This window comes from Theropithecus gelada, chromosome 3, assembly GCF_003255815.1.
Source record: "Theropithecus gelada isolate Dixy chromosome 3, Tgel_1.0, whole genome shotgun sequence".
Lineage (NCBI taxonomy): Eukaryota > Metazoa > Chordata > Mammalia > Primates > Cercopithecidae > Theropithecus > Theropithecus gelada.
Window position 1 is genome coordinate 92609711 of NC_037670.1, and position 25542 is coordinate 92635252.

Here is a 25542-nt window from a genome sequence, read left to right on the forward strand (position 1 = left end):
GAGTTAAATACAGTACAAATTCATGGAAATCATCGGGGTTTCAGGTATTCAAGGACTAATTGGAAAATACTCTGATCCTGCCACCTGGCTAACACTAGCAATTTTCACTATGTAATTACTACCATAAACAATTCAAAGGGCACATTTTAAAGAAATAATTCTTTTAAGTGGTATTGTTTTCTTGGTTACTTATTCCAAACGCTGCATTGCTCCCCACCCCTTACCCTCACAAAAATGTCTCCTGACATTTTGTTTGCTAAGTTGTACATTTGGTAAATGTTTCTAGTTGCTTAGGGCCTAGTTTAAATAGTAAAATAAATAAGGGCAAAACTTTGTTGGCTTTTCAAGGAAAAAAGTAATGGATCATGCAAAATCAGCATAAGTGTTTTTAAGAGGCGTATTGAAAAACCATGTCCCAAATTAAATGAATACTAGAGTATTCTATTCTCATTTACTCATTCCAACAAAGACTGACTCATGTTTCTCTAGACAAAGTAAAAAAAAAAAAAAAAAAAAAAAATCCCGTTTTGGGCAGCAGTTGTCATTGAGTATGGGATTTAAATGGAAGAAAACATAGGGAAATGCTAAATGTGGCTAGTGTGATTTGCACCTGTGTAAACAAGCAATGCCACCGGCCAGGCAGATCTTTGTCCTTCCAGCCAAGGACTTTTTTTTTTCCCCCCTATACCACCTCTCCTTGGATTCATGGCAAAAAAATTTAGATTTAGTATAGTACTGTGAGGGATGTGTTGTGCAGAGAAAGATCGTGAGATGGAGAGGATTTGTTGGGGGATAGTGAGAGTGGCTAGGGAAACCATTTGGCTAGGGAAGGAGCTTTTAAGAATGGCTTTCAGAATGTGGTTCTCAGCAAGTGCCCCCTGGAACCGAACCACAGCATCAGCATCATTTGACAGCTTTGTTAGAAATAAAATTCTTGTGCACAATCCCAGACCTCCTGGATTAGAAACACTGGGGTGGTTCCAGAGGGTTGTTTGATTAAGCCTTCCAAGTGATCCTGGTGCCACTGAGATTTGGAACAACTACCTTGAAGGACAGTGAAGACCTGCTTGAGTGACTGGAGAATAGGGATAATCCACAAAGAATCTCAGCTAATGACCACTTGGTGCCTTTGTTTCTGAGAGGTTATGAGCCTTCAAGGTCATAGCTGCATAAGGCATCATTCCTGGTTTTTATGTGGTTGAGGACTTCTACCTACATTCCATTTGGTTATAACTATTTTTCATATCAACGGTTATGTACCTCAAAGGAATCCTCAGTACATATTGCTCATTTTGCTCTTTCCTCATAAAAAATAAAAGAGTTTAGGTAGTTTACTAAGTTGATTTTTTAAAAATATATTTTATCTTTTCGGAAATATTTTTCCATTTAAACATTTGTTCCTCATTTTAATTTAGTTTGTTGCATTTTGCTGAGGAACTTGAGCTCAGCTTTTCTACCTCAAAGTTTTGGCTACTTATACTGTGCTAAAAACTTTTAATTTTGGACATTATATTTGGTAAAATCAACCACAGCATTTGGAAGGTTTGCCAGGAAATTTGAGGTTTCAGTGCAATTTGAATATTGCATAATTCAACATTTTACCCATTTTTTCGATGTAGTTTCCCTAATCAGGGAAAAAATTGTTATTGCAACATTGGATTGTTTTAAGCATGCCACCTTATGAGACAATTTTTGGATTTATTTAATTATCATGCTTGGAAACACATGATTCCCTCCTTTTCCTTTTCTTTTTCTTTTATTCATTTTCCCGCTTTTCCATCTTGTTTTAATTTTTTCTTTCGTTTTTATAGATCAGAAAAGGCTTTTGGTTTCTTTAAAAAATAAAATAAACTACTTGAAAGGAAAAAAAAGTCAAGAACTAGAAAGAAGAGTATAACAAAAAAGGAGGGGTCACAGGTGAAGGAGATGTGGTCAACACACACAAAGGAGAACAAAAAATAAGGTTTAAAGTAGCTGGGCTGGGCATGGTGGCTCATGCCTGTAATCCCAGCACTTTGGGAGGCTGAGGTGGGCAAATCACCTGAGGTCAGGAGTTTGAGACCAGCCTGGCCAACATGGCAAAACTCTGTCTCTACTAAAAATACAAACATTAGCCAGGACTGGTGGTAGGTGCCTGTAATCCCAGCTACTCTGGAGGCTCAGGCACGAGAATCCCTTGAACCCAGGAAGTAGAGTTTACAGTGAGCCGAGATCGCACCACTGCACTGCAGCCTGGGCAATGTAGCGAGACTTTATCTCTAAATAAATAAATAATGATAATTAAAAAAATAACTGGAAATGTGAACTGGAAGGTGGGACAGTCTCAGAAGTTACATTGGGAACCTTGAGTCTGACATAGGATATGCGGTGTCCTAAGTTATGGGCTGCATGCAGTAGTTATAACATGAACAAGTAACTTCTGGTCAGTGGCTCACTTGCTATTTGACCTTGTGGTTTAGTTACATTCTATTGCTGAGATTCTGAAAGTCATATCTATAACAGCTATTTTTCAGTGTTGTCATGGGATGAAGAGAAATTATATAGGTAAAGAAGACTGAGTCCCAGACATGAGATATTGACTACTAGTATGTGTTCATACTTTCAGATGTGATTCATCTGTTTCAATAGTTGTATGATACTTCATTGAGTTAGTATGCCACAATTTATTTATCCACTTATATGGCAAAGGATATTCTGGGGAATATCCTAGGGATTTCAGGGTTTTTTGATAATATAATGAATATTCATGTATATCTCTTTGATGCATATCTGCAGAGTTTTCACTGAAATAAATAACTGGGATTGGAATTGTTGGGTACTAGGCTGTAAGCATATTTCCTAGACAATGTCAGATTAAGTTCCAAGTGATTGCACATATTGACACTTCCACGATGAATATATAGGCTTTCCCTTTGTTGCACTTATTTGTCAATAATTGGTGTGGCTAGACTAAAATGTTTGCAAATTTCGTAGGTTAAAATTGTGTTTCTTAGGGTTTCATTTTGCATTTTCCTAATTACCAATGAGATTGATCATATTTCCATATATCTAGGGATCATTTGTGTTTCCATTTTTTGAGAAATGTTCATTCACAGAATTTTTTCAAAAATTTCTATGGTGCTGTTTTATTTTGTTTATTGATTTGTGGGAATCTTTGATATTTTGGAATCCCATTATTTTTCCTTTTTCAGTCATGTGCAATGAAAATAAATTGTCCCAGTTTTGGCTTGTGTTTTTACTGATGTCCTTTGATATATAGGATGTCTTATTCTAATGTGTGGTTTTATTTTTTAGGATTTGCATATTGCATAAGTGTGTGTGCCTTGTTTAAGAAATTCTCTCCTTCCCAGAAAACATAAAGACAACCTCTAGACTACCTTTCAAATTTTGAAGGCTTTTTTTCACTTTTAGATTTTTTAATCCTTTGGCATTTATTTCTGTGCACCGGATGAGATAGTAATCAATGTAATTTTTTTTAAGGATACACAACCAATGGCAACATCACTGTTTAATGAATAATCCACCATTTCCACACCACTCTGTATGGCCACCTGTGTCATGTATCAATCCTTCATATAAGGGTGGGTCTGGTTCTGAGATCTCTATTCTATGTCCTTCATCTATTCATGTTCCACTTCCATGTTGTCTTACTTAGAGCCTATTTATAATAAATGCTGATATCTGATAGGTAGTGCATATTACTTCTGTTGTGCTTTTCTTCTGGATTATCTTGAGTATTAGCTCCTTGTTTTTCTATATAAATATTAAAATAGTTTAAGAAGTTATTGTTGCTGTATGTGTTGTTAAACACAACATGCTTCAAAACAATATGCTGTATGCAATAAATACATACAGTTTTATCCATTAAGACATAAATAAAATTGTAACTATTAAAAAATAAGTAACAAATACACATACACATCACATGCAATCTTTCATGGAACTGCATTGAATGTATACAAGGATTTAGGGGAAAATTTTTAGTTTGTGATATTTAGTCCTCCAGTCACCAAACAGGAAATGTTTATTTACTGAGTTTTTGACTTACTATTTTTGTTGTTGTTGCTGTTGTTGTTGTCCTTGGGAGTCTCATTAATTGCTTTTATATGGGATCAGTAATACATTTCCAGATTGGGTTATTGGTATTAATCTGGAATTTGAGCATTTTTTAGTGGAGTGCTAATATGTATTTTAATATATCTAGTCAAGTATCCTACCAGGAGTAGAAGATTTATATAGAGGATTTTCACATGCAGTTCTTTATAGAAATATGTATGATGTCTTTGAGTTTATTTTCTCTGCCAGCATGTATATGTATGCTTACAAAAAATACATATCTATTTACTCTGTAGGTGGAAAAATGCTAATCACTGAAAGAAAACATTTTTTGTCAGAAGAATTGCACAAAGTAAGTCTGAAGCAAATTCGGTTGACATGGAAGCTGGAAAACTCTCAAAAAGTTGCAATATTACAGGTATGGGAATTTATTACTGTTGTGCTTTGTCCATGTAAGTACATGAAATTCATCACCAATAACTGTTGAAGGTCTACCTCTGAAAATGCTCTGGAAGATGGAAAGAATTATAAAATCTTGTTTTTGTCATAGAAATAGTTAAAAAGGTGTGCAAAATAAAATAGTGCAACCAACAGATTATGATAAATATTATAAAAAGGAAAAATGTTGTTAATAAATGAGTGTTATATGCAATAACTATAATGAATTTGGGGACAAAAAGGCTCTCTCAAGGTTGGTCGACCTAGGAAATCTTCATGGAGCATCAAAAAATTAACCTGATACTCAGAAGAAAAGTAAGTTTTAAGAGAGTTAGGGGATACTGTATTAAAGAAAAGTGTGAATGTAAGAGAAATGCCATCTTTATTTTTCAAAATCCATCTTCTAATTTTTAGCATATAACACTTAAAAACATTTCATTCAAGACAATGGTTCTATGTATATTAAACAAAAGAAATTCTGACATTTAGCTTGAATTTTTTCAGTAAAACTTCTGAAAATTTGGGTAGCTATTCTGCCTGTCTCTAAAAGCAGCACTAGCTTCACAAAGTCTGCAGAGTCTTTATAATTATTTACTAGGAAATGAACAAGTATAAGTTGCTCTACACACAAAAAGAATGGCTTCAATGTTGTGAGCTATCTAGAAATTCTTGTAATAGAAGTGTAAATATTTTAATGTTACAAATTCTTAAGACACTTACTTTCCAAAGTAATAATGCTTCAATTTCTAGTGATAAAATTATTATTTGCCATTGCAATCTTGAGTGCAACGAATTCCTTTGATCGATAAAACCAGTGGTGGTCTAAATTTTCAATGTTCATTTTATTAATTCTTTTTCCTGAAAAATGTTCATTAACATTTTTCAATAGAAAGTTATCATAGAATTATCTAATAAATTAATGACTTTCTAATTTAGTGTATTGTTTTAAATATTATTTTAAATGTTAACAGATGTATTTGATATTTTCTACATATTGAATATTATCTGAAAAGGAAAACATTAAATTAATATTCTGAATGTAATGAGACCAACAATCCAATGTTTAGAAAAATGTGGATAATTGAATAACTGATTTATTCTGTTTGACCAGAAATGTGCGTTTGTGAACATGATACATAAAATAATAAAGCACAAACACATGCTAGTTTGAGTCATGTTCAAGAAAATGTGCTAAATATATTATTATATCCTATTAAATATTTATTTGTTTAGTTTATAAATCATGATTTCTTAAAATAACATTACACATGTTCAAAAAATAACCTGGTAGAAAAAATATTCTTTTCTCATTACATACAAATCTGACCAAATTTAACATTGAGTTTGTGTTAGCTCGTAGCCTAGACATCAGAAAGAAAAATGAAAAGTAAGTCCTGAATTGTTAAGCTATGGGAAAAATTAATCTTGATTATAACTCAGAATGCCACCTTATCTTTGTTTTGCTTTGTCTTTCCTTAAATAAAAAGAATGCCAGGATCCAGACTTGCTTCACAATTGGCCGGATGCTTTCACCCTTCATGGTAATAATGCTTCCAAAGTTACAAATCCATTCTGGAATCAACTGTCTGCTTCTAACCCATTTTTGGATGACATAACTCAGCTAAGAAATAATAGGAAGAGAAATAATATTTCCATCTTAAAGGAAGATCCTTTTCTTTTCTTTAGAGAAATAGAAAATGGGAATTCTTTTGATTCCTCCGGTGATGAACTTGATGTGCCTCAGTTACTTAGGCAGTCTTCCTCAAGAAAATCTGGAAGATCGAAAAGCGTTTCAGAACTTCTGGACATTTTAGATGACACAGTACATTCCCATCACAGTATACATAACTCTGATCAGATTCTACTACAAGACTTAGAATGGCTTAAAAATGACCGAGAGGCTTATAAAATGGCTTGGTTAAGTCAACGCCAGCTGGCCCGCTCCTGCCTTGATTTGAATACAATTAGTCAGAGCCCTGGATGGGCCCAGACACAACTTGCGGAGGTCACCATAACTTGCAAAGTAAACCATCAAGGAGGATCAGTACAATTACCTGAATCAGACATCACTGTTCATGTGCCCCAAGGTCATGTGGCTGTGGGGGAATTCCAAGAGGTGTCTCTAAGGGCTTTCCTTGATCCGCCACCCATGCTTAACCATGATCTTTCATGCACTGTGAGCCCATTGTTGGAAATCATGTTAGGCAACCTCAATACAATGGAAGCCCTTTTGCTGGAGATGAAAATTGGGGCTGAAGTGAGAAAGGATCCTTTCAGCCAAGTCATGACAGAAATGGTGTGTTTACACAGCTTGGGTAAAGAAGGCCCTTTTAAAGTTTTAAGTAACTGCTACATTTATAAAGACACCATCCAAGTCAAGCTAATCGACTTGAGTCAGGTAATGTATCTAGTGGTTGCTGCACAAGCTAAAGCTCTTCAGTCACCAGTTGCCACCATTTGGGATTATATCCACAAAACCACCTCAATTGGAATTTATGGACCCAAATATATCCATCCCAGTTTTACTGTTGTTTTAACAGTTTGTGGACACAATTATATGCCAGGACAGCTTACAATTTCTGATATTAAGAAGGGTGAAAAAAACGTATCTCCAGTCGTGTTTCAGCTCTGGGGAAAGCAGTCATTTTTACTTGACAAGCCACAAGATTTAAGTGTTTCTGTTGTTTCCTGTGATCCTGATTTTGAAGTAAAGACAGAAGGAGAAAGGAAAGAAATTAAACAAAACCAGTTGGAAGCAGGTGAAGTAGTTCATCAACAATTTTTATTTTCTTTAGTTGAGCACAGAGAGATGCACTTGTTTGATTTTTGTGTTCAAGTGGAACCTCCCAATGGTGAACCAGTTGCACAGTTCTCTGTCACTACTCCTGATCCAACTCCAAACCTAAAAAGGCTCTCAAATCTGCCAGCCTATTTGCAGAAGAAGGAGGAAATCAAGTCTGCTCCTTTATCACCAAAAATGCTTGTTAAATATCCCACATTTCAAGATAAAACATTGAACTTTACCAACTATGGGGTAACCCTGAAGGCAGTGCTAAGACAAAGCAAGATTGATTACTTCCTTGAATATTTCAAAGGGGACACAATAGCTCTCCTCGGGGAAGGTAAGGTAAAAGCTATTGGGCAGTCCAAAGTGAAAGAATGGTATATAGGAGTCCTCAGAGGTAAGATTGGACTTGTACACTGCAAAAATGTCAAGGTGATTTCAAAGGAGCAAGTAATGTTTATGTCAGATAGTGTCCTAACAACCAGAAATCTTCTTGAACAAATTGCCCTGCCTTTAAAAAAGTTGACTTATATCTACTCAGTTGTATTAACCTTGGTGTCAGAAAAAGTTTATGATTGGAAAATTTTAGCTGATGTCCTGGGTTACTCACATCTGTCCCTGGAAGATTTTCATCAACTTCAAGCAGACAAAGAATCAGAAAAAGTTTCTCATGTTATAAAGAAGTTAAAGGAAGATTGCCACACAGATAGAAATACAAGGAAGTTTCTGTATGAACTTATTGTGGTGAGTATTGCTTGATCACAGTAATGAATTGCCATAAAGAATTATATTAACTTGACAATATTTATAACCAAACATGTGAGAGGAGAAATGTTTAAAAATTCAACAGTCTTAAATACATTAAAGATACTTTATAGCAAATATAGTTTTTCCTACATAATCATAAAACTGGTTTCTTAAACTTGAGATTCAGTTGTGATTTCCCCCCAAAACTGGATCATCTTTTAAAAGAAAATTAAAAGTTCTGTTTGTGCTGGGCTTAACAGTTCAGATACGACTTATCTTCCTGTCTCAAATATTTAGACAGCTCTTAAGATACCAGAGAGGCTCCATAACATGAAAGCCAAGCTAAAGAAAACTAACTTGGCCATTGTTAGAGATCACTTTTCAGTGTGTGTGGGATTTTTTCTTTTCTTTTCTTTTCTTTTTTTTTCTTTTTTTCTTTTTTCTTTTTTTGAGACAAAGTCTGGGTCTGTCACACAGGCTGGAGTGCAGTGGCATGATCACAACTCACTGCAGTTTCAGCCTCCAGGGATCAGCTGCCCAAGTAACTCAGACTACAGGCAGGTGCCACCATGCCTGTGTATTTTTCATTTTTTTTCTTTTAGGATTGGGGGTCTCATTATGTTGCCCAAGATGCTCTTGAGCTGCTGGCCTCAAGCAATCTTCCCACCTTGGCCTCCCAAAGTGCTGAAATTACAGCCATGAGCCACCACACCTGGCTATTTCTTTTTTTAAAATGTATTACCAATATCCTTTAGCAATTTAATATTCTTATGTATGCAACGCATTACAGCCCAAACAATGATATTAGTATTCTCATCTTAATCCTCATGTTTAAATAGGATTCTTAGGGTCAAATTCTTTAATGTAGTATCCAACCCAGTGGAAGGCTCAGTGGAGAATTACAAAGTACTTTTTACTTTTAAAGTAGAAATTCAATATTTTATACAAATAAAAAATATCAAGAGCATATTTCTAAAAATGGTTAAAACATGAGTGCAAAAATAATGATTGTTAATACTTCTCTAGTGCTCATTTAGCCATTAACAACTCTGTGGGGTTAAGTATAGCTAGTATCTTCATCTTACAGATGGAAGAAACCAAGTCTTAGAAAGTTAGGCAATTTGCCTAAGTCCTATAGCTGCCTATTCTTATAGATGGGATTTAAATATTTTTTGGTTTCATGCTTAAAGCCACTATGCCTTCATGAAACAAAGTAATGTGTGTGTGTATAAAAATGTTTGTATAAATACTATATATGTGTAGGTATGTGTATTAAATATCATTATAATTGTGAAAGGCTGGTGCTCTGTAGAAGGTAAATAAAATTATATAGGCAGGTTCATGCAAATGGGCAAAGTTTTAATCAAGATGCAAAAGAAGTAGAAAATATTTGGAGGACAAATTTAATCTGTGACATTAACAATGATTCATATAATAAATAAATATATATAACATTATCTGTCTTTCAATATTTTTGATGATTCTACAGTGATACTTAGAGGAGCTGAAATTCAAAAGTTCCAATATCCAGTTGCTAAGTTGATAGATTTTTTATGGTGTGCTGCATTCTTACCTCCCCTGGGACATTCAGAACTATTGGAGACTGAATGTTCGAAGCTGTCCTACCTGGTGGAAGCTGCATGTGCATTTTGTAATAGCTCATTAACTCTCATAGCTCATATTCAATATTCACCTGCAAAGGTTTGAATTGGAAAAATAATTTCTTTTGTTCTTTTAGTGGCCTAAAAATATTGTAATGGCCAAAGGTCATTAATGATGGTCTGAAAGTTCAAGCCTGATCATACCTGTACTTTTTGGGGTATGATAATTATCCGAGTGCCTCAAGTGTCCAGCTAGAAAATCTAGTAGAGAGTCCATTCAAGTGTGGAGTTTCCAAGCCTTAGTGGAGGTTTCAGGATTTCTGTTTGAAGAGGCCTGGTTCTCTGACTGGCAGGTGATGGAGCCTGGGGTATAGAGTTGTCTCTTGAAAATTTCTTTGCATAGTAAATATACATTTTCCTAGGATTGCATATTAATTTGGGGTGGCAGGAAGAGACCTGATAAGCTGAAAAAGATTGTGGGATCCAAACCCTTCAGTCATCTCTCAACATTGAGACTGGCTGTCCTTACATGCTTGACACTCTCTAAAGCACTTCAGCATCCAATTTGATTTTCACAATGATTATGGAGGTTTAGACAAAGTAGAATTAACACTATATCAATTTTTAAAATCATTAAATAGAGATATTGTGTGATGCATCTGAAGTCTTATACTATGTGGGGCTGGATTTTAAACTCATGTTTTGTGACTCCAAGTACAGATCTTTTCTCTAAAACAAGAAACTGGAATATAAAATAGTAACCCCACTCCACAGATTACTAAAAGCACCACCAGGGACCCGCTGGCTCAGTATTGTTTCTCACTGAGGCTGTAACTCTTCAGTATAAAGGTTTGGATCCATTTATGTATCAAAACCACAGGTAGTCCTTCTAAGTGCATACTTCCAGGGGAATGAACATGCTATCAACTTTCATAGTTGCCTTACTTGCTCATTCATTTTTACTTATTGTTTCATATTGGTAGATAAACCCCCAAAGTGCCATCAAATAATGAGGGGCTACAAAGCATGTTTACAGTAGTTCCCCTTATCCACAGTTTCACTTTCTGTGGTTTTGGTTACCTACCATCAACCATGATTGACAAATAGGTGAGTGGAGTACAATAAGGTATTTTGAAAGAGAGAGGTCACATTCATATCACTTTTATTAGAGTATATTGTTATGATTTTTATATTTTATTACTATTGTTGCTAATCTCTTACTGTTCCTATTTTATAAATTAAACTTTTCCATAGGTGTGTATGTATAGGAAAAAACATAGTGTGTATAAAATTTGGTACCATCTGCAGTTTCAGGTATCCACTGGGTGGCCTAGAAACGTGTCTCCTGGATAAGGGGGAGCTACTCTATTTTCTCATTTGAACAAAGAAGAAGTATGGATAGATGTAATCCCATATTTTAAAAATAGTACTCAAGGCAAAACACAAACTTGTAGACTTGTTTGAAACATGCATGGTTAGGTAAGAGTCTGATGGTTTTCTATTTTGCATTGTAGAAGACTAGGGGTGTGTGTGTGTGTGTGTGTGTGTGTGTTTTGTTTTTTTTTTTTTTGAAGGAGTCTTGCTGTGTCACCCAGGCTGGAGTGCAGCGGGGCGATCTCGGCTCACTGCAAGCTCCGCTTCCCGGGTTCACGCCATTCTCCTGCCTCAGCCTCTGGAGTAGCTGGGACTACAGGTGTCTGCCACCATACCCAGCTAATTTTTTGTATTTTTAGTAGAGTCAGGGTTTCACCATGTTAGCCAGGATGGTCTCGATCTCCTGACCTCGTGATCCACCCACCTCGGCCTCCCAAAGTGCTGGGATTACAGGCGTGAGCCGCTGCGCCCGGCCGGCGTTTTGTCTTTAATACCTTGTAGTTTATGTTTAATACCATTCTACTGGTGATGAGGGAGAGTATTTTAATAAACATATATATATATTAAACTTATAAACATCAATAGCTTTGTTCAAAGTTGAAGGAATGTCTCTTTTTTTCCCACAACAGATATGATTCTGGGACGTTTTAAGTCATATTTTGGTGAAAATAGAATAATATTTACCATCACCAGTTCACATACACTTTAGAGAAATTCTTATAGCCAGTCCTCTCATAGAGCAAGGCTTTATTTCTCATGAGTAAATAACCAATCCTAGACTGATAAATTAGACTGCTGGAACTTCAGAGTACCATTGGAAGTGTGTACTTTAACTTCCTTTTTTCACAATTAAAGATACAAAGACACATATTAGTTAAGTGGTTTATCCAAGGTCCTATAATTAGCCACTGAATTAGTTCTAAATCTCCCCTAACTCTGACTTAGTTATGTCTACTGTAGTTTGCTGATAGAATTTGCTTAAATGTGAATCAACTTCTTGAGCTTTAGAAAACTCAATTATATATGTTGTGAAAAAAGGACTCCCATTTGTAGAATATGTAATAAAAATGCCAATTTATAGAGAAAAAAGCCCAAGTTAGTTGCTTTTAATTGTGACATGTAATTGTTGCTGCAGGCTCTTCTGAAAATGGATTGCCAATGGTTAGTTGCACGTCTCATCCAAGAAGCTGCTATTCTGACTTCAGCTGTCAAGCTTGGAAAAGGCTGGAGGGAACTAGCTGAAAAGTTAGTACGACTCACAAAGCAACAAATGGAGGCATATGAAATTCCTCATCGAGGAAACACTGGAGATGTTGCTGTTGAGGTAAGACTTGTTTGTGTAATTCAATAGTGAAAAGCTGCAGACCAAGTAACACTAATGTAATCAAACCCGTACCACATTCACGGATTCACTGGGGGAGTGTCCAAGATGATCCACTAACTGAATCACTGCACTAGTAACTCCTCAGTACAATCTGAAATATACACACACTCTCTTAAAAGGCATTGAGAGCCTTTAAAATATTGATATTTCTTCTTTTGGATTTCATATTCTCATGGCCTTTGATCAATGAATTAATTGATCAAATTGGGCCAGTAAGTGGGGATGGCTATAAGAACTTGAGTCATAAAACAGGTAAATTTTGAAGGTGGGAGACAGTATCAAGTCAGGACAATAGAGGAAAGTATAATAATATGTATTTGTCGGCCTCAGGCATAGACTTAGTCACTTGTGATAACTAATGCTCAGTGACAAGAAGCATTAAGAAAGTGGATATAGAGCCACTAGTGATGAGAAATAGATACCTAAGAGCTTCATTATCTCCTTCACAATGTTGCCTACAATAACTACAGGCATCAATTGCAGAATGATAGCACTTAGTACAAAGTAAATATTTAGCATGAAAATATTGTTTTTTATCAAAACAAATGTATGCTGTTAGGCACAAGTTAGATAAATATTTTTCTCCAGATTACCATAAAGAACTGTGAGTCAATTTTTATTGAATTAAATAAATAAAAATATTCCAGTGAAGGGCACATGTAAAATATTCTGTATCTCTCTCTCTAAATGAACAAGCATTTTGAAGATATTTATGTTTAAGGAAATCTCTCTCTTATTAGAGATGACTTGTTGAGGGCAGAAGAGGTATTCTTCACTTTGTTTTTGGCATAGAGCTGGGAATTCATTTTTGGAGAAAATTTTCTTACTTTGATGCAACCATTCCAGTTGGGTGAACAGGACAAAGCCACCTTTGCATGAAAAGTAGAGACGAATCAAGTCAGCTGAATTCCAGCAGCTGCAGTGGAAGTGTCAGCAGGCTGGTGTCTGAGTTCCTGCAGCCTGGCTCTCCAGCCAGGACTTCTCCAAAATAAGACTCTTTAGCCAGGAGCAGCCAAGGACTGAAGATGTCTTTCCCCTCAGAGACTACATTTATCTCCATAAACTTAAAAGGGCATTACAGCCTGTAAATAAGCATAATGGAGCATTTGGTGCAGTACACAAAATGGACTCAAGTGTTTACAGAATGAGATGAAAGATGGGAAGCCTGTGAGAAGGAAAAACAAATATTATGAGGGATACGCTCTTCTGATTCGGACATTTCAGTTAACTGATTAAAAAGTTGTCTAATTGAAAGCAGGACCTTTTTTTCTTCATAAGGTTCTGTTTTGAAAGAGTTTTGTTGCGAGTTATTTATCAGAGTTATTTATTCTGTCAGCCTCCTTAAGCATCTGGCTTCTTTCTAATTGTGGTTGTTTATAGTTTGTCTTCCCCTAAATCTTCATGGAGGCCAGCAAACCACCTACTTTTCCATTATTTACTTTTGCAGAGCCCAAATCATAAATGACTAAGTCTTTGCCTGAGGCTGATAAACACTCAGAAGGAGAAAGGAAAGCCCCTAGGTGACTTTCAATGATAGTTCAACTTATTGTGATTAATAGTAATAGTCATCACTCAGATTCATGTTATTCAATACTTAGAAAAATCCACAGTATATTGGCCTAAGGTCATTCCAAATAATCTACAGAAATCTTACCTATGAGGTCACTTAACTAATGGGTAAATATATGCTAATTTCCAACCTCCTAAAAAAATAGCTGTATAATTTTTCTCTTTGGGAGGAGATTCTTAAATATGATCAATTTACAAGTCAAGTAGTTGATTTCAAAGCACACTGATATTAGTTCTGGGTAGGGGGTGCAGAGGGGGGGAAGTGCACTGGGGCAGGGAGATAAGCAGGTCTAGCAGTTACTGGGCTGCTTTTTTTCCTGTATCTCATTTCCTCAGAGGGCACACTGCAAAAATTGCCTTCTATGTGTGCCAATGCCTACAGTTGGGCTCTTTCACTTACTTTCTCTCCTTTAACTTCTTTCTCTTCCCTTTGTTCTATTTTTATTGTATCTTAGGGAGAGTTATCTGGCACTGACTCCGTGACAGGCACTGTTCTGGAAATATTACAAAAATTAACTAATGTAATCCTTTCAATAAAAACTTATGGGGCGGACACTAATATCTAAGATAGAGAGAGGATCAGTAACTTGCTTAAACATACACAGCTAGAAAGTCCTGGAACCACGTTTAGAGCACAGACGTTTGACTTCAGAGTCCATGACTTTAACCATTGCACTCTGTCCATCACTGTTTAATATGGTGACTAATTTGCAGAGTCAGAAGGTGCGGCCAGGGTTAAGCAACTCATTTCATTTTATATTTGTCCTCTTTTCAGGCCATGTAAAATAGCCATAATAGTATCAAAATTTGCCTCAAAATTAAATCTTTACCAAGCCTCAAGCTGATTAAAGAATTAAGTATATTAATAATACATTTGTCAGATTTTCTGAATACCTTAACCATTTCTTAATTTTTTCTAAGGTGAAGAAAAAGCCTCTCTTTGGACTTTTGAGAATGTCACTTTTTAAATTAACCACCTCCTCAAGTTAAATTTTAAGAAATGTTACTCAGTTTTTCTAGTGACATGATAATACTACCAGAAAACAAAACTGTAAAGCTTGAATCTGATAATAAACAAAGTGTATTTTTCAGAGCATTTCTTTCAGGAAAAAATGCACTTATGCTATACAAAGATGTCATTATTGCCAAGGTTCTTCCGTGAAAGTTAGTGAAAATTTATTGGAGTTTTCTGAATATATTTAGAGTTTTAATTTTTTAAAAAAGGAATCAATAGAATATTAGAAAAATAGCTCACTTTTTAAATGTTGAATTTTACAAGGGGACATGCTGGGGATTCAGAGATAAGAAATTCACTGGCCAAAATTGGGTGCTCTTCACTGAGCCTTCTAAGGATGATTACCACAAATGACAACAATTGTTCTACAACTCCCTCATTGGCCCCCTTGCTTAACAATATAGATTATGCTATTTTTATCTCGTTTAATAAGGACGCATATTCACTAAGGACATTAAAGTTTCACTTCCTTTCTTTTTTTTTTTTTTTTTTCTTTGAGAAGGAGTCTGGCTCTGTTGCCCAGACTGGAGTGCAGTGGCACAATCTCGGCTCTCTGTAATCTCTGCCTCCCAGGTTCAAGAAATTCTCATGCCTTAACCTCCCGAGTAGCTGGGATTACAGGTGCATGCCACCATACCTGTATGATTTTTGTATTTTTAGTAGAGGTGGGTGTTTCACCAGGTTGGTCAGGCTGGTCTCGAACTCCTGACTTCAAGTGATCCACTCACCTCGGCCTCCCAAAGGGCTGGCATTACAGGTGTGAACCACCGCTCTGGCCTCACTTCCTTTCTTAAATTACCTTTGCCCACTGGGCTCCACCTCAACCACAGGCACCAATAGTCCTGTCGAGAATGGTTTCTTATCCGACCTGCCAGAATGGGCTACTCTCCCAGTGGAAACCAGCGAAGTCTATGTTCCTCATGGTAATTTTTTTATCTCAGAAACTACTCACCTGTAGAGATTCATAACTGGGAAGATGTATTTTAAGTCTTTTTGAAGTCACCATTTAATCAATGCAGATCTAATTTTCCTTTGTATCTTCTATTCACAACCTGTTCCTCATTTTCTGACTGGCTGCTAGAGAGTTCAAAGTACTTTATTCCAAGTCTAGATTAAAGGTGGGAAAGTTGTTGATTTTCAAGCAGTTTTATTCATTTTCTATAAGTGAATAAAAGATTCCACATGGAATTCTTTCCACTTGTTTCGTATCTTATATCTGTGTCCTAGCCTTCCGTATTTAATTCATCCATACACTTAACGATTATTCTGGGTCTATCAGTTCTGAACATTGGTTTTGGAGCCATAAAAAACACAAAACATGATTATTTTCTCCTTAAAAACCAGGTTTTATTTTGGCCTGGGAATTGGGATAAACTGTTAATATTTGAATTGTTACAATATTTCTTAAAGGTATATGATTAGATGACAATGGTAATAGTTGTAATTTACCAAGTGTTCATTGTCAGCTAGTCATTATGAGCATTTTCTTTACAATATCTCTATTATTTCAATATACTTTGTAAGGAAAACATTATGGCCATCTGCTCTTTACATATATGTAAACTGAGGGTGAATGTATTTGTGTAATTTATCCAGTTACATGGCTATTAAGTGCAAGTGCTTAGATCCGAATTCACTTTGTCTTATATAAAGTCCTAACTGCTGTATTATACTAATGGTAAGTCCTTTCAAATTTAACTTATTTAAAAAATATCAAAGTGGTGAGGAGCAATTAGAAGACACATCCTAGCTTTGAAGGATGGGTGGCCTTTGAGTAATTGGAGAGGGACAGAAGTAGACTTCAGTGCTTCTAAATATCAGTGAGCTTTAGAGACCACAGAGAAGATATGGCCAGGAGGGGAGAGTTCATTTTAATAATTACTGGGGGATGTGGTCAGGTACATATGTTGGTATCAATGGAGGGGAGTCTTCAATGACTACCAGAGCATAGAGGTTAAGATTCTTGGCTGGACTTCTGTTCCACCTCTATTATCTATTACCCCTCAAGCCTTGGGCAAATTACTTTACTTTCCTGGGAATCTATTTTGTGTGTCTGTGAAGTAAGGAAAATAATACTATCTTACTCATTGGATGTTTAGAAGATCAAATGAGATAACAAATGTGTAATATTTGGGACAATTTTTTGCATATTGCTTTCACTAAATACATATTATTTATTATTTTAACAAAGAGGAAGAGGAAAAGGTGAATTTGACAACTATATAACATTGAGTAGTTTTTGGAAAATATAATAAAATACACTTTTTTTTAGTAATATGACTGAGAGTGCCTATAGGAAGAATGTAAGGAAGAAGTTAGCAATTATTTCAAGGTTTCTCATCTGAGAAACTGGCAGAATAGCAATGCATGGAAAAAAAATGAGATAAAGGCTTGGCTGATCAACTTATTTCTTAAGGACTTAACAACATTTAATTTTCCTTGGAAATTATCTCTCGCAAAAGTTAAGAGAAATATCCTTGGGCTATATGGTTTTCTGGCTTACATGGCAACTTCTGGATTCTGCTTACAGGGATGTTGAATTATCAAGTTCTGATCGGGGCCTGGTTCAGTTCTAGCCTTGGTACTTAATTCTTTTGTTGGCTGTTCTTTTGAAATGAGAAATATATTTATAATTTCTTAGAGAAGGGAAAAGTATTATATGGAAATTCACATACCAGTTGTAAAATGTGTAGAATGATATCTCAAATATTCATTGTTTGAACTAGAGATGTGGCACAGTGATGTTATTTAGATTACCATCGTCTACTCTGTACAATTCTATACTTGTTACAACCTTTAATTTCAAAAAGATACTCCATTTTGGGAGGAATGAGGTAAGAAAGCAAACAAAGCACAGTGAAATTTCTGGGGTAACACATTATATTCCTATGATTTTTGACTTAATTCTATATTATACACTGAAAATCAAATAGAAATAACAAGCATATTAAGTTAAACATTATTAAGAAAATGTAAAATGGATTTAAAGACATTAATTTTGATTTTAGGTTTTCTTTTTCAAGCTTTAGTACTAGGGAACATAAATAATAAGAAATTTCAGAAAACCAAAATCCAGCTATATGTAAGACCAAAATCAGAATTTGTTAGAACTGCTTAATAATGAAATAAAGTTGTGGCAATACTTTAATAAAATGGCCCTAGATTTATAGCAAGGTTACCTGGGTTCTTTTCCTAGATAGTTGACTGTGATTTTGTTACTTAACTTTAAACTCAACTATAATTAGCATTAATTGAGCACTTAGTGTGTGCCGAAAACATTTACATCCATTCCTTTGTACACTTAGCAATTCTTTTATAGCATTGGGTACACCTTTTTTTTTTTTCTCATTTGCCAGAAGGGGAAAGCAAGGGTGTAAAGAAGGTTGATAGCTTACCTAAGATCCTGGAGCTACTAAATTAAGAGTCTAGATTTAAACCAAGATGTGTGCCTCTAAATCCAGAGCTCTTGACACTATATTTTTTCATTTGTTTTAATGTTTACATTGAAAACTTAAATTGGAGAAGCCCAGTTTCTTTAAACACTGATGTCAGTTGTCTCTATGAATATATGTTTTTGGCAGGGGCATGGGTGGCAGTGATGATGAGGAGGCAATGAGGAATCGTCCCAACTAGGAATTAGTAAGAATGGCTTAACAAGCAGGTTTTCCTACAATGTTTGACTATTTAAGCAGATGCACTAGCAAGGACTAGGTCCTCTGTCTTCCTCTAGCTCATGCTTAACCCCTGAAGTTCCAAGTGGTTATTCTTACCCAAATTTAGCTGGTTGTCCCCAATTATACTTTTTCAACAGAATATTGTGTCAAGTTTTAACCAAGCAGCATCTCCTTGGTAAGGACATAGGGGCCCCCAGATATGTTAGCCTCCCTTCTCTTCTGAAGACAACAGCAATCTTACCTTCAACAATATTTATGTACTTACTAATTATAGGTAATGTTAAAGCTTACCTGAATATTGTAAATGATGTACTGAGGATAGAACATATGTAATAATCATTAAGAAGGCAACCTTGCCTTAATACTTCTTCAGCTAATGGTACTGAAAATGAAACGTTGTTCCTATAAGTTTCTGAGAAAAGTAGGTGGATTACTAATCCTTTAATGTGACAAAATGTAATTATCCAAAAGTAGTTAAAACCAATTGCATTCTTTTTGCTATTCATATTTTATAAGCTAAAAAAGACACAGAATGCTACGCTCAAATCTGAATTTCTTTTACTCATGTTGCATTTCATTTTCTAGTGCATTATCTAATGAGTCTTACTGGCTTCTGGAAATGAGCACTCTAAATTTGGAAAACTATATATATTTTTTGCCTTTATTCCTATTTAATTTCTTTCGGCATCCCCACTTATTACTTTTTATTGCTCCATTACTTTTTACTTTGTCCTCTAACACTGACAAGATAACCTAAAACACACTTCTTCCACACAAAAGCTGGAACTTTGGAAAACTGCTGAACTTCCTATGTTAAATACTTACTCATGCTGCTGCCCTTTTTTTTTAATAAGGAGAAAAGCACATAGATGAAAAGTTAACAACTATGTGCCTTTATCAGCCTCACGCTTCCTGTTTAAGAATGAAACTGCAACATCATGAAGTTACCATTAAAAATCTAAGAATAGGGTGCTGATGAGTTGATGGGTGCAGCACACCAAAATGGCACAGGTATACCTGCATGTTGTGCACATGTACCCTAGAACTTAAAGTATAATAATAACAAAAAAAAATCTAAGAATAGAGGGGTAAGAATGCAGCCTATGTATTAAATATTTGTGATAGAAATGAGAAGGCTGAGAGTATTTTTGTGGTTAAGAATAATTTAACAACTAAAAAACAAACCCTCAGGAGCATGCTTTCCTTTTGATTTTTCGAAACACAAGTGCAGAGTTTCTGCATATCTTTTCTGAATCATAACATTGAGCAAGAGAGGAAGAACTATTTTTAAAACGCAGAATAGATACAGGACGACATAAATCTGGAAGAGATCTTGGCGGTCTGCAACTCCTTTCTAGCCTTCGGAGGATTAAATGTTAGTCAGTCCAGAAAGAAAATTATTTATTCTACCCATTTTATTCCTTCAAACATTTCCAGAAAAGATGACTTCATTTTCTTTGCAACTTGTTACAAAATCTAGAATTTTTTGTGACCTAACTGGGTAGGTATTTTAGGGCTTAATTTCATAGAGTCTATTGTTAATTAATGTACACAAATTACCTCTTATGTCTCTGTCTTGGATAATATGTATTTACTTTTTAAGAAGACTAGAACGAAACGAGTTAATAAAAAATGCAGAAAAAATAAAAGTATCTTTAGAACTTGTGTCCAAATGTTCATATATCTATTCCATCTATTCCACAAAGGACAATCAAACAACTGATTAGCCTATTTATTGTATTGATGAGACCTGGACTATTAATCAGATTTTGTTAAGGCAAAGCTCAAATAGAGATTTTTTTTTTTTTTTTTTTTTGAGACCCAGGCTGGAGGGCAGTGGTGTGATCTTGGCTCATTGCAACCTCCGCCTCTGCCCATTGGTTCAAGCGATTCTCCTGCCTCAGTCTTCCGAGTGGCTGGGACTACAGGCACGCACCATCATGCCTCACTAATTTTTGTATTTTTAATAGATATAGGGCTCATCATAATGGCTAGGCTGGTCTCAAACTCCTGACCTCATGATCCACCCACCTTGGCCTCCCAAAGTGCTGGGATTACTTGCGTGAGCCACCACCCCCGGCCTAGAGATTTACTTATTAAGGGAAAACATAATTCCCCAAATTTAATATTTTCTATCAGTGTATTAAGTACATAACTCTTGACATATGCTTTTGTTCCCATTCCTTCTCAATTTCTCATGATACTTGCCGCTCTAATTTTGTGCCCTAACTCCATAATGATTTTAACATCTTTTTGTATTTACGTTTCTGCCAAAGGAAGTTAACCTTTCTTCTTGGGTGCTTCATATATACTACCTCTTTAAGACTCATTAACCTTAAATTCTCCATATGGCAAAGCTAAGATTCAAACCCAAATCCCCTTGCCATCATAGAATATTACTTAAACTTTTTTCTTTTAAAAATACCTCTATTTTCTACTGCTGCTTGCTAATTTCCAAAATCCTGGATTTGCCAAGTTTTTCTTTATATTCCCACGTTGTTGATGTTACAGGTAGCAGTGGAGGTAACAGAAAAGGGAAGTCCTGAGTGTTACACTGGCATATGTTTAACATCCAGCCCTGCAAAGGGAAAAACCCTAAACTTAAAGCTTTTGTTAATTTTCTTAGTGTAAATATTCCAATCGGACATCATTTTAACCTACCATTGTGGTGTCACTGAACTGGAGTTGGGAGGATATCCAGGGAGCTTGTGTGAGCTGGCTCCAGCAAGCCAATGCATGTCCTTTTTCGGATGTTATTATACTTCTTGGCTTTTGCAAGATGAAGCATGTGATTCACTTTCTTTCCCTTTGACTCCAGCTTCTCCCCATCCTTTTATTGCTTCTATTTCTCTCTTGTAGCCACTAATCATTGACTTAGTTGAGAATTAAATTTTGTATCCCTTTATTCTTTTCCTTGGCATTTTCTTCTACTCTCATGTGTTTTGCCGTCCCTGTAGCACAAGTGGTGCCAAACCCTTGTCTGTCCTCTCAAGGTCGTCTCCCCGTTCCAATCATAATTTTTTATCAGATACCCTCCCTTTTGCTTGATGCTCAGTAGGGCTGAAAATAACTCCTTAGCTTGCCCCTACCAAAAAAAAAAAAATAAGTAACTTCTTCCCTATCTTTTGAAAAGTATAAATGCAAACTATATGCCAGATACTTGCTGAGGTATTTTGAACACAAAATTTGGGAATGATTATCCATATTTTATAGATTAAAAAAATTCCAACCTGAGATAACTTGATTAGTTTATCAAACTGACCTATCAAATAGGCAATGGAACTCAGATGTAAACACAGGACTCTGACACCCAAACCTATCTTTCTTTCCATTATGGCATCATGCCTCTCAGTGAATGGAACAATCATTTTTTTCTCACACTGATTTAAAATATGCAAGTAATTTTTGAGTCTTTCTGTTATTATCACATCCTATTATATCCATTGTGCCAGTGTTTGTGCAAGTATCTATCTCCTTCCTATGCTATAAGCTTCTAAAAGCAAGAGTCATGCAATATTCATCATTTTATTTCTTACTATAACAAAATTTATTGTAGTGGAAGGTACTCAATAAACCTTGATTTAATAAGTGAAATAGTTAATGAACCATGATAATGTTGAATATTTTCATTGTATTTATGCTATCAAAGCATTTCTCTATCATCTTTATTGAGAGCTACCAATGATTTTTGTATATGGAAGATGAAATTTTGCACCAAAGGAATATTCAGGTTTAATTTGCTGCAATGAGGAGGAAAACTGGAATGCAGAATATGCTCATATTTTAGTGTAAATCATAAAGTTTATCAACGCCCTGTTGTTTTCAGCCCAGTGCTCTTTTACCCATTTCTAGCCAGATTATGGTTTACACTCCAGGGAATCTCAAATTGGTTTAGGGCAATATTCCCCCTTGCATTTCAGACAAATTCAGGGGACTCTTGGGAAGTCTTTACACCTTCAAAAGTCTTAATTAGGGCCTGGGACTCAGTAATGTACCCAAATTTCTCTGATTTGCAAAAACTGTCGACACTACTCTGTTGTTAGTGCAAATTGCCAAATGTGAAGACGTTATATGGTGCTCTGCATAAGTGCATGAGTAGATGTGTCATTGGACCTTTCCTGAATCTGTAGTTTCTATTTTTTGCATCACCTCTGGCATTTCCTGCCCTCAGCAGCATGGAGGAGCTGCTGCTTGATTGAGTGTGCCTAAGGGCTTTTCTATACATAGCAATTCACAGTCCTGCAGCCACAGATACAGAGCTTTTCTACTCATGAAAGTAGGTGGGGCCATTTTGGCTGCTTCTGACTATAAAAGTGTTTGAATCTGTAGTATAGTGGACAACCCAATATAAAATTACCTGTTTATAATTCTTGAGACATCTGTTTTCTGCGATGCTTTACGCTAATCTACTATGCCATTCCCTTTTTACAGAAATGTTTTAAGTTGCTGTTTATCATAAAATGTCTCCAGATACATCATTTGTCAGACTCAATCACTAACGGACTTAGAACAGTCTTAGAAGCCTTTAGCTATAAACACCATTATTTAAAAAAATACGTAACAATTTGAACCAGTTCGTTGGGCATCAGGGACTTTTAAGTGAATGGAAGGTAGTATCCATGTCTCAGAGATTTTACAGACAGAATATACCCACTACAGAATAATCTATTTGTTTAGTGATTCTTTGCAACTGAGCAGTGTCAACCAAGATTGAGTCTGACAAAAAGGTTCCATTATTATGTCTCAACTGATATTTCATTGTTGAGAAACTAGTGGCAATTGTACTTTGAGAAGTTTGGTTTCAATGTACATCTTCAGAAATGTAGATGAGAAGATATCTCATTCACATTCTATCAGACATAGAAGATAAATTATTAATCTGGTTGGTGAGGGTAAAACTTACATACAAAAATCTGAGGTGAATTTTGTTGCTGCATCATATATCGATATGGCATAACTTTGATAATTGTCTTTTATTCTCTACCTTGCAAAATTAAGCTTTGTCAAGAGAGATGAGGAAATGGGTTGTCATGGCTTCCCAGGAATGTCAATTTGGACAAATAACATAAAATTGTCCTTAGAGCCTTTTATGTGGATTGAATCAAATACATAATGGAACTCCCTATTTAGGTCTTTAATTCTTTTAACTTTAAAATTAGACTGTATGAGGATGTTGGAGGATGGTGAAAATTATATGCCAAGGCTTTAGTTCATGTGATATCACTAAACTGTGATAGAGGTTCTACTTTAAAAGGGCAGTTCTGCATAATATTTAGCTCAGAGTCTGTGTTCCTATATTTTGAAAGTGATAGAATCACAACCAAATTAGTTCAGTGAAACCCCCAAAATAAGCAAATAACTAAGCTTATATTTCAAATATTCCAATTATAAGTGTAGGGTTCATTTTGTTGTTTCCCTAGAGAAAATTCATTTTAAGCTGTTGTGTGTGTGATGTGTGTGTGTGTGTTTGTGTGTGTATTTTACAGTTTGTCTTATTTGGTCTGCCTTTGTCTCTATTCTCTCTCTAGCCTGGTTGCCTTGGTTACCATTACATACATGCTTGTATGTGAAGTTTCTCTTTGACGTACATTTATTTCTATGGAAACAATGACATCATTGGTATGGGTAGGTGCTTAGGAAAAGCAAAAAGAAGCAGCATTGAATATTGGTTTTTCTTTGGATTACAAAACATATCATGAAAGAAATGTTTTAAATTAGAGAACTGTATTTTTGCTTTCATCATGACTTGATCAAGAAGCTAGATTTTTGCTTGTTTATAGACTTGCTCGAGTAAAATGATTTAAAATGTTAAATATAGTATTTCTCCCTTATATATTATTTGGTGTCATAAAACTCATCACAGATAGGTAGAACAATAATAATTAACCTTAAAAGTCTCTCAAATATTAAAAAGGCTATCTCAATAACATTTGTTATCAAAAAAATTGTCCAAGGAATTTTATATTCACATTAAGGCAACAGCAATGTATAGATGATGGATCAATGGAAAAAAGGCCCTACTTGTAGTTATTATTTTTAAAATCTCTAGTTTTAAAAATACAAGGATATAGCAGGAATCTGATAGTTATTAAACCATATTTTCTATGACATCAAATAAGTTCATGTATAATTGGCATTCCGTTTTCTTTTAAATCTTAAGAGGCTTTTTACATCTTTTTTTTAAAAAGTATTTTCCTCTCCTTTCTACTTCCACACTACTCCAATCTATTATTTTTTTTTCCTTTATAGATGATGTGGAAGCCTGCCTATGATTTTCTGTATACCTGGAGTGCTCACTATGGAAATAACTACAGAGACGCGTTACAAGACCTTCAATCAGCTTTGGACAGAATGAAAAACCCTGTGACCAAACACTGGAGAGAATTAACTGGAGCTTTAGTACTAGTAAACTCTTTGGAGGTTTTGAGAGTAACTGCCTTCTCCACTTCTGAAGAAGTATAGAAATAAAGGGTGTGTTTTTGATGGGAGGGAAAATAGTAAGGGGAAAATGAGGTAATGGGGTGTGTGTGTGTGTGTGTGTGTCTGTGTTTTGTGTGTAAGAAAGAATCTCAGAAAAGCATTATACTAATTTCCTTCATTTTCAAAACCAATTTTGTTTTCTGATGAAAACACAGCCTAACTGATAGCCAAGATGGGTTTTATCCTCAAATATGTATTTTTGTGTATGTTTCAAGCACAACTATTAGGCTGCTTTGTTCTTAGAAAGGAAAGAAAAAAGAAAAGTGGCCTCTCTCAGTGTTATTTTAATACTAAGTTAAAGCTGTTTGAATAATTACATCACACAGATATCTGGGTAAACTAGAGGCTATCAACATGAACAAAGCAGTGTTCCCAGGAGGCAGCTAGAAAGAGGGGAAGCAAGCATACGCCCTGTGGTC

The 25542-nt window shown here is 35.4% G+C and overlaps 1 protein-coding gene across 1 annotated transcript; it reads left to right on the top strand.

Annotated features, from left to right (window-relative positions):
• The first annotated feature begins 4360 nt into the window (after positions 1–4360).
• On the top strand, positions 4361–25177 carry MACC1 (MACC1, MET transcriptional regulator). Its single transcript, XM_025380247.1, is given in 5 exon segments — positions 4361–4391; positions 4394–4474; positions 5982–8023; positions 12137–12325; positions 24893–25177. Coding segments are annotated over 5 exon segments (2556 nt in total). The 3' UTR covers positions 25106–25177.
• The last annotated feature ends 365 nt before the right edge of the window (positions 25178–25542 follow it).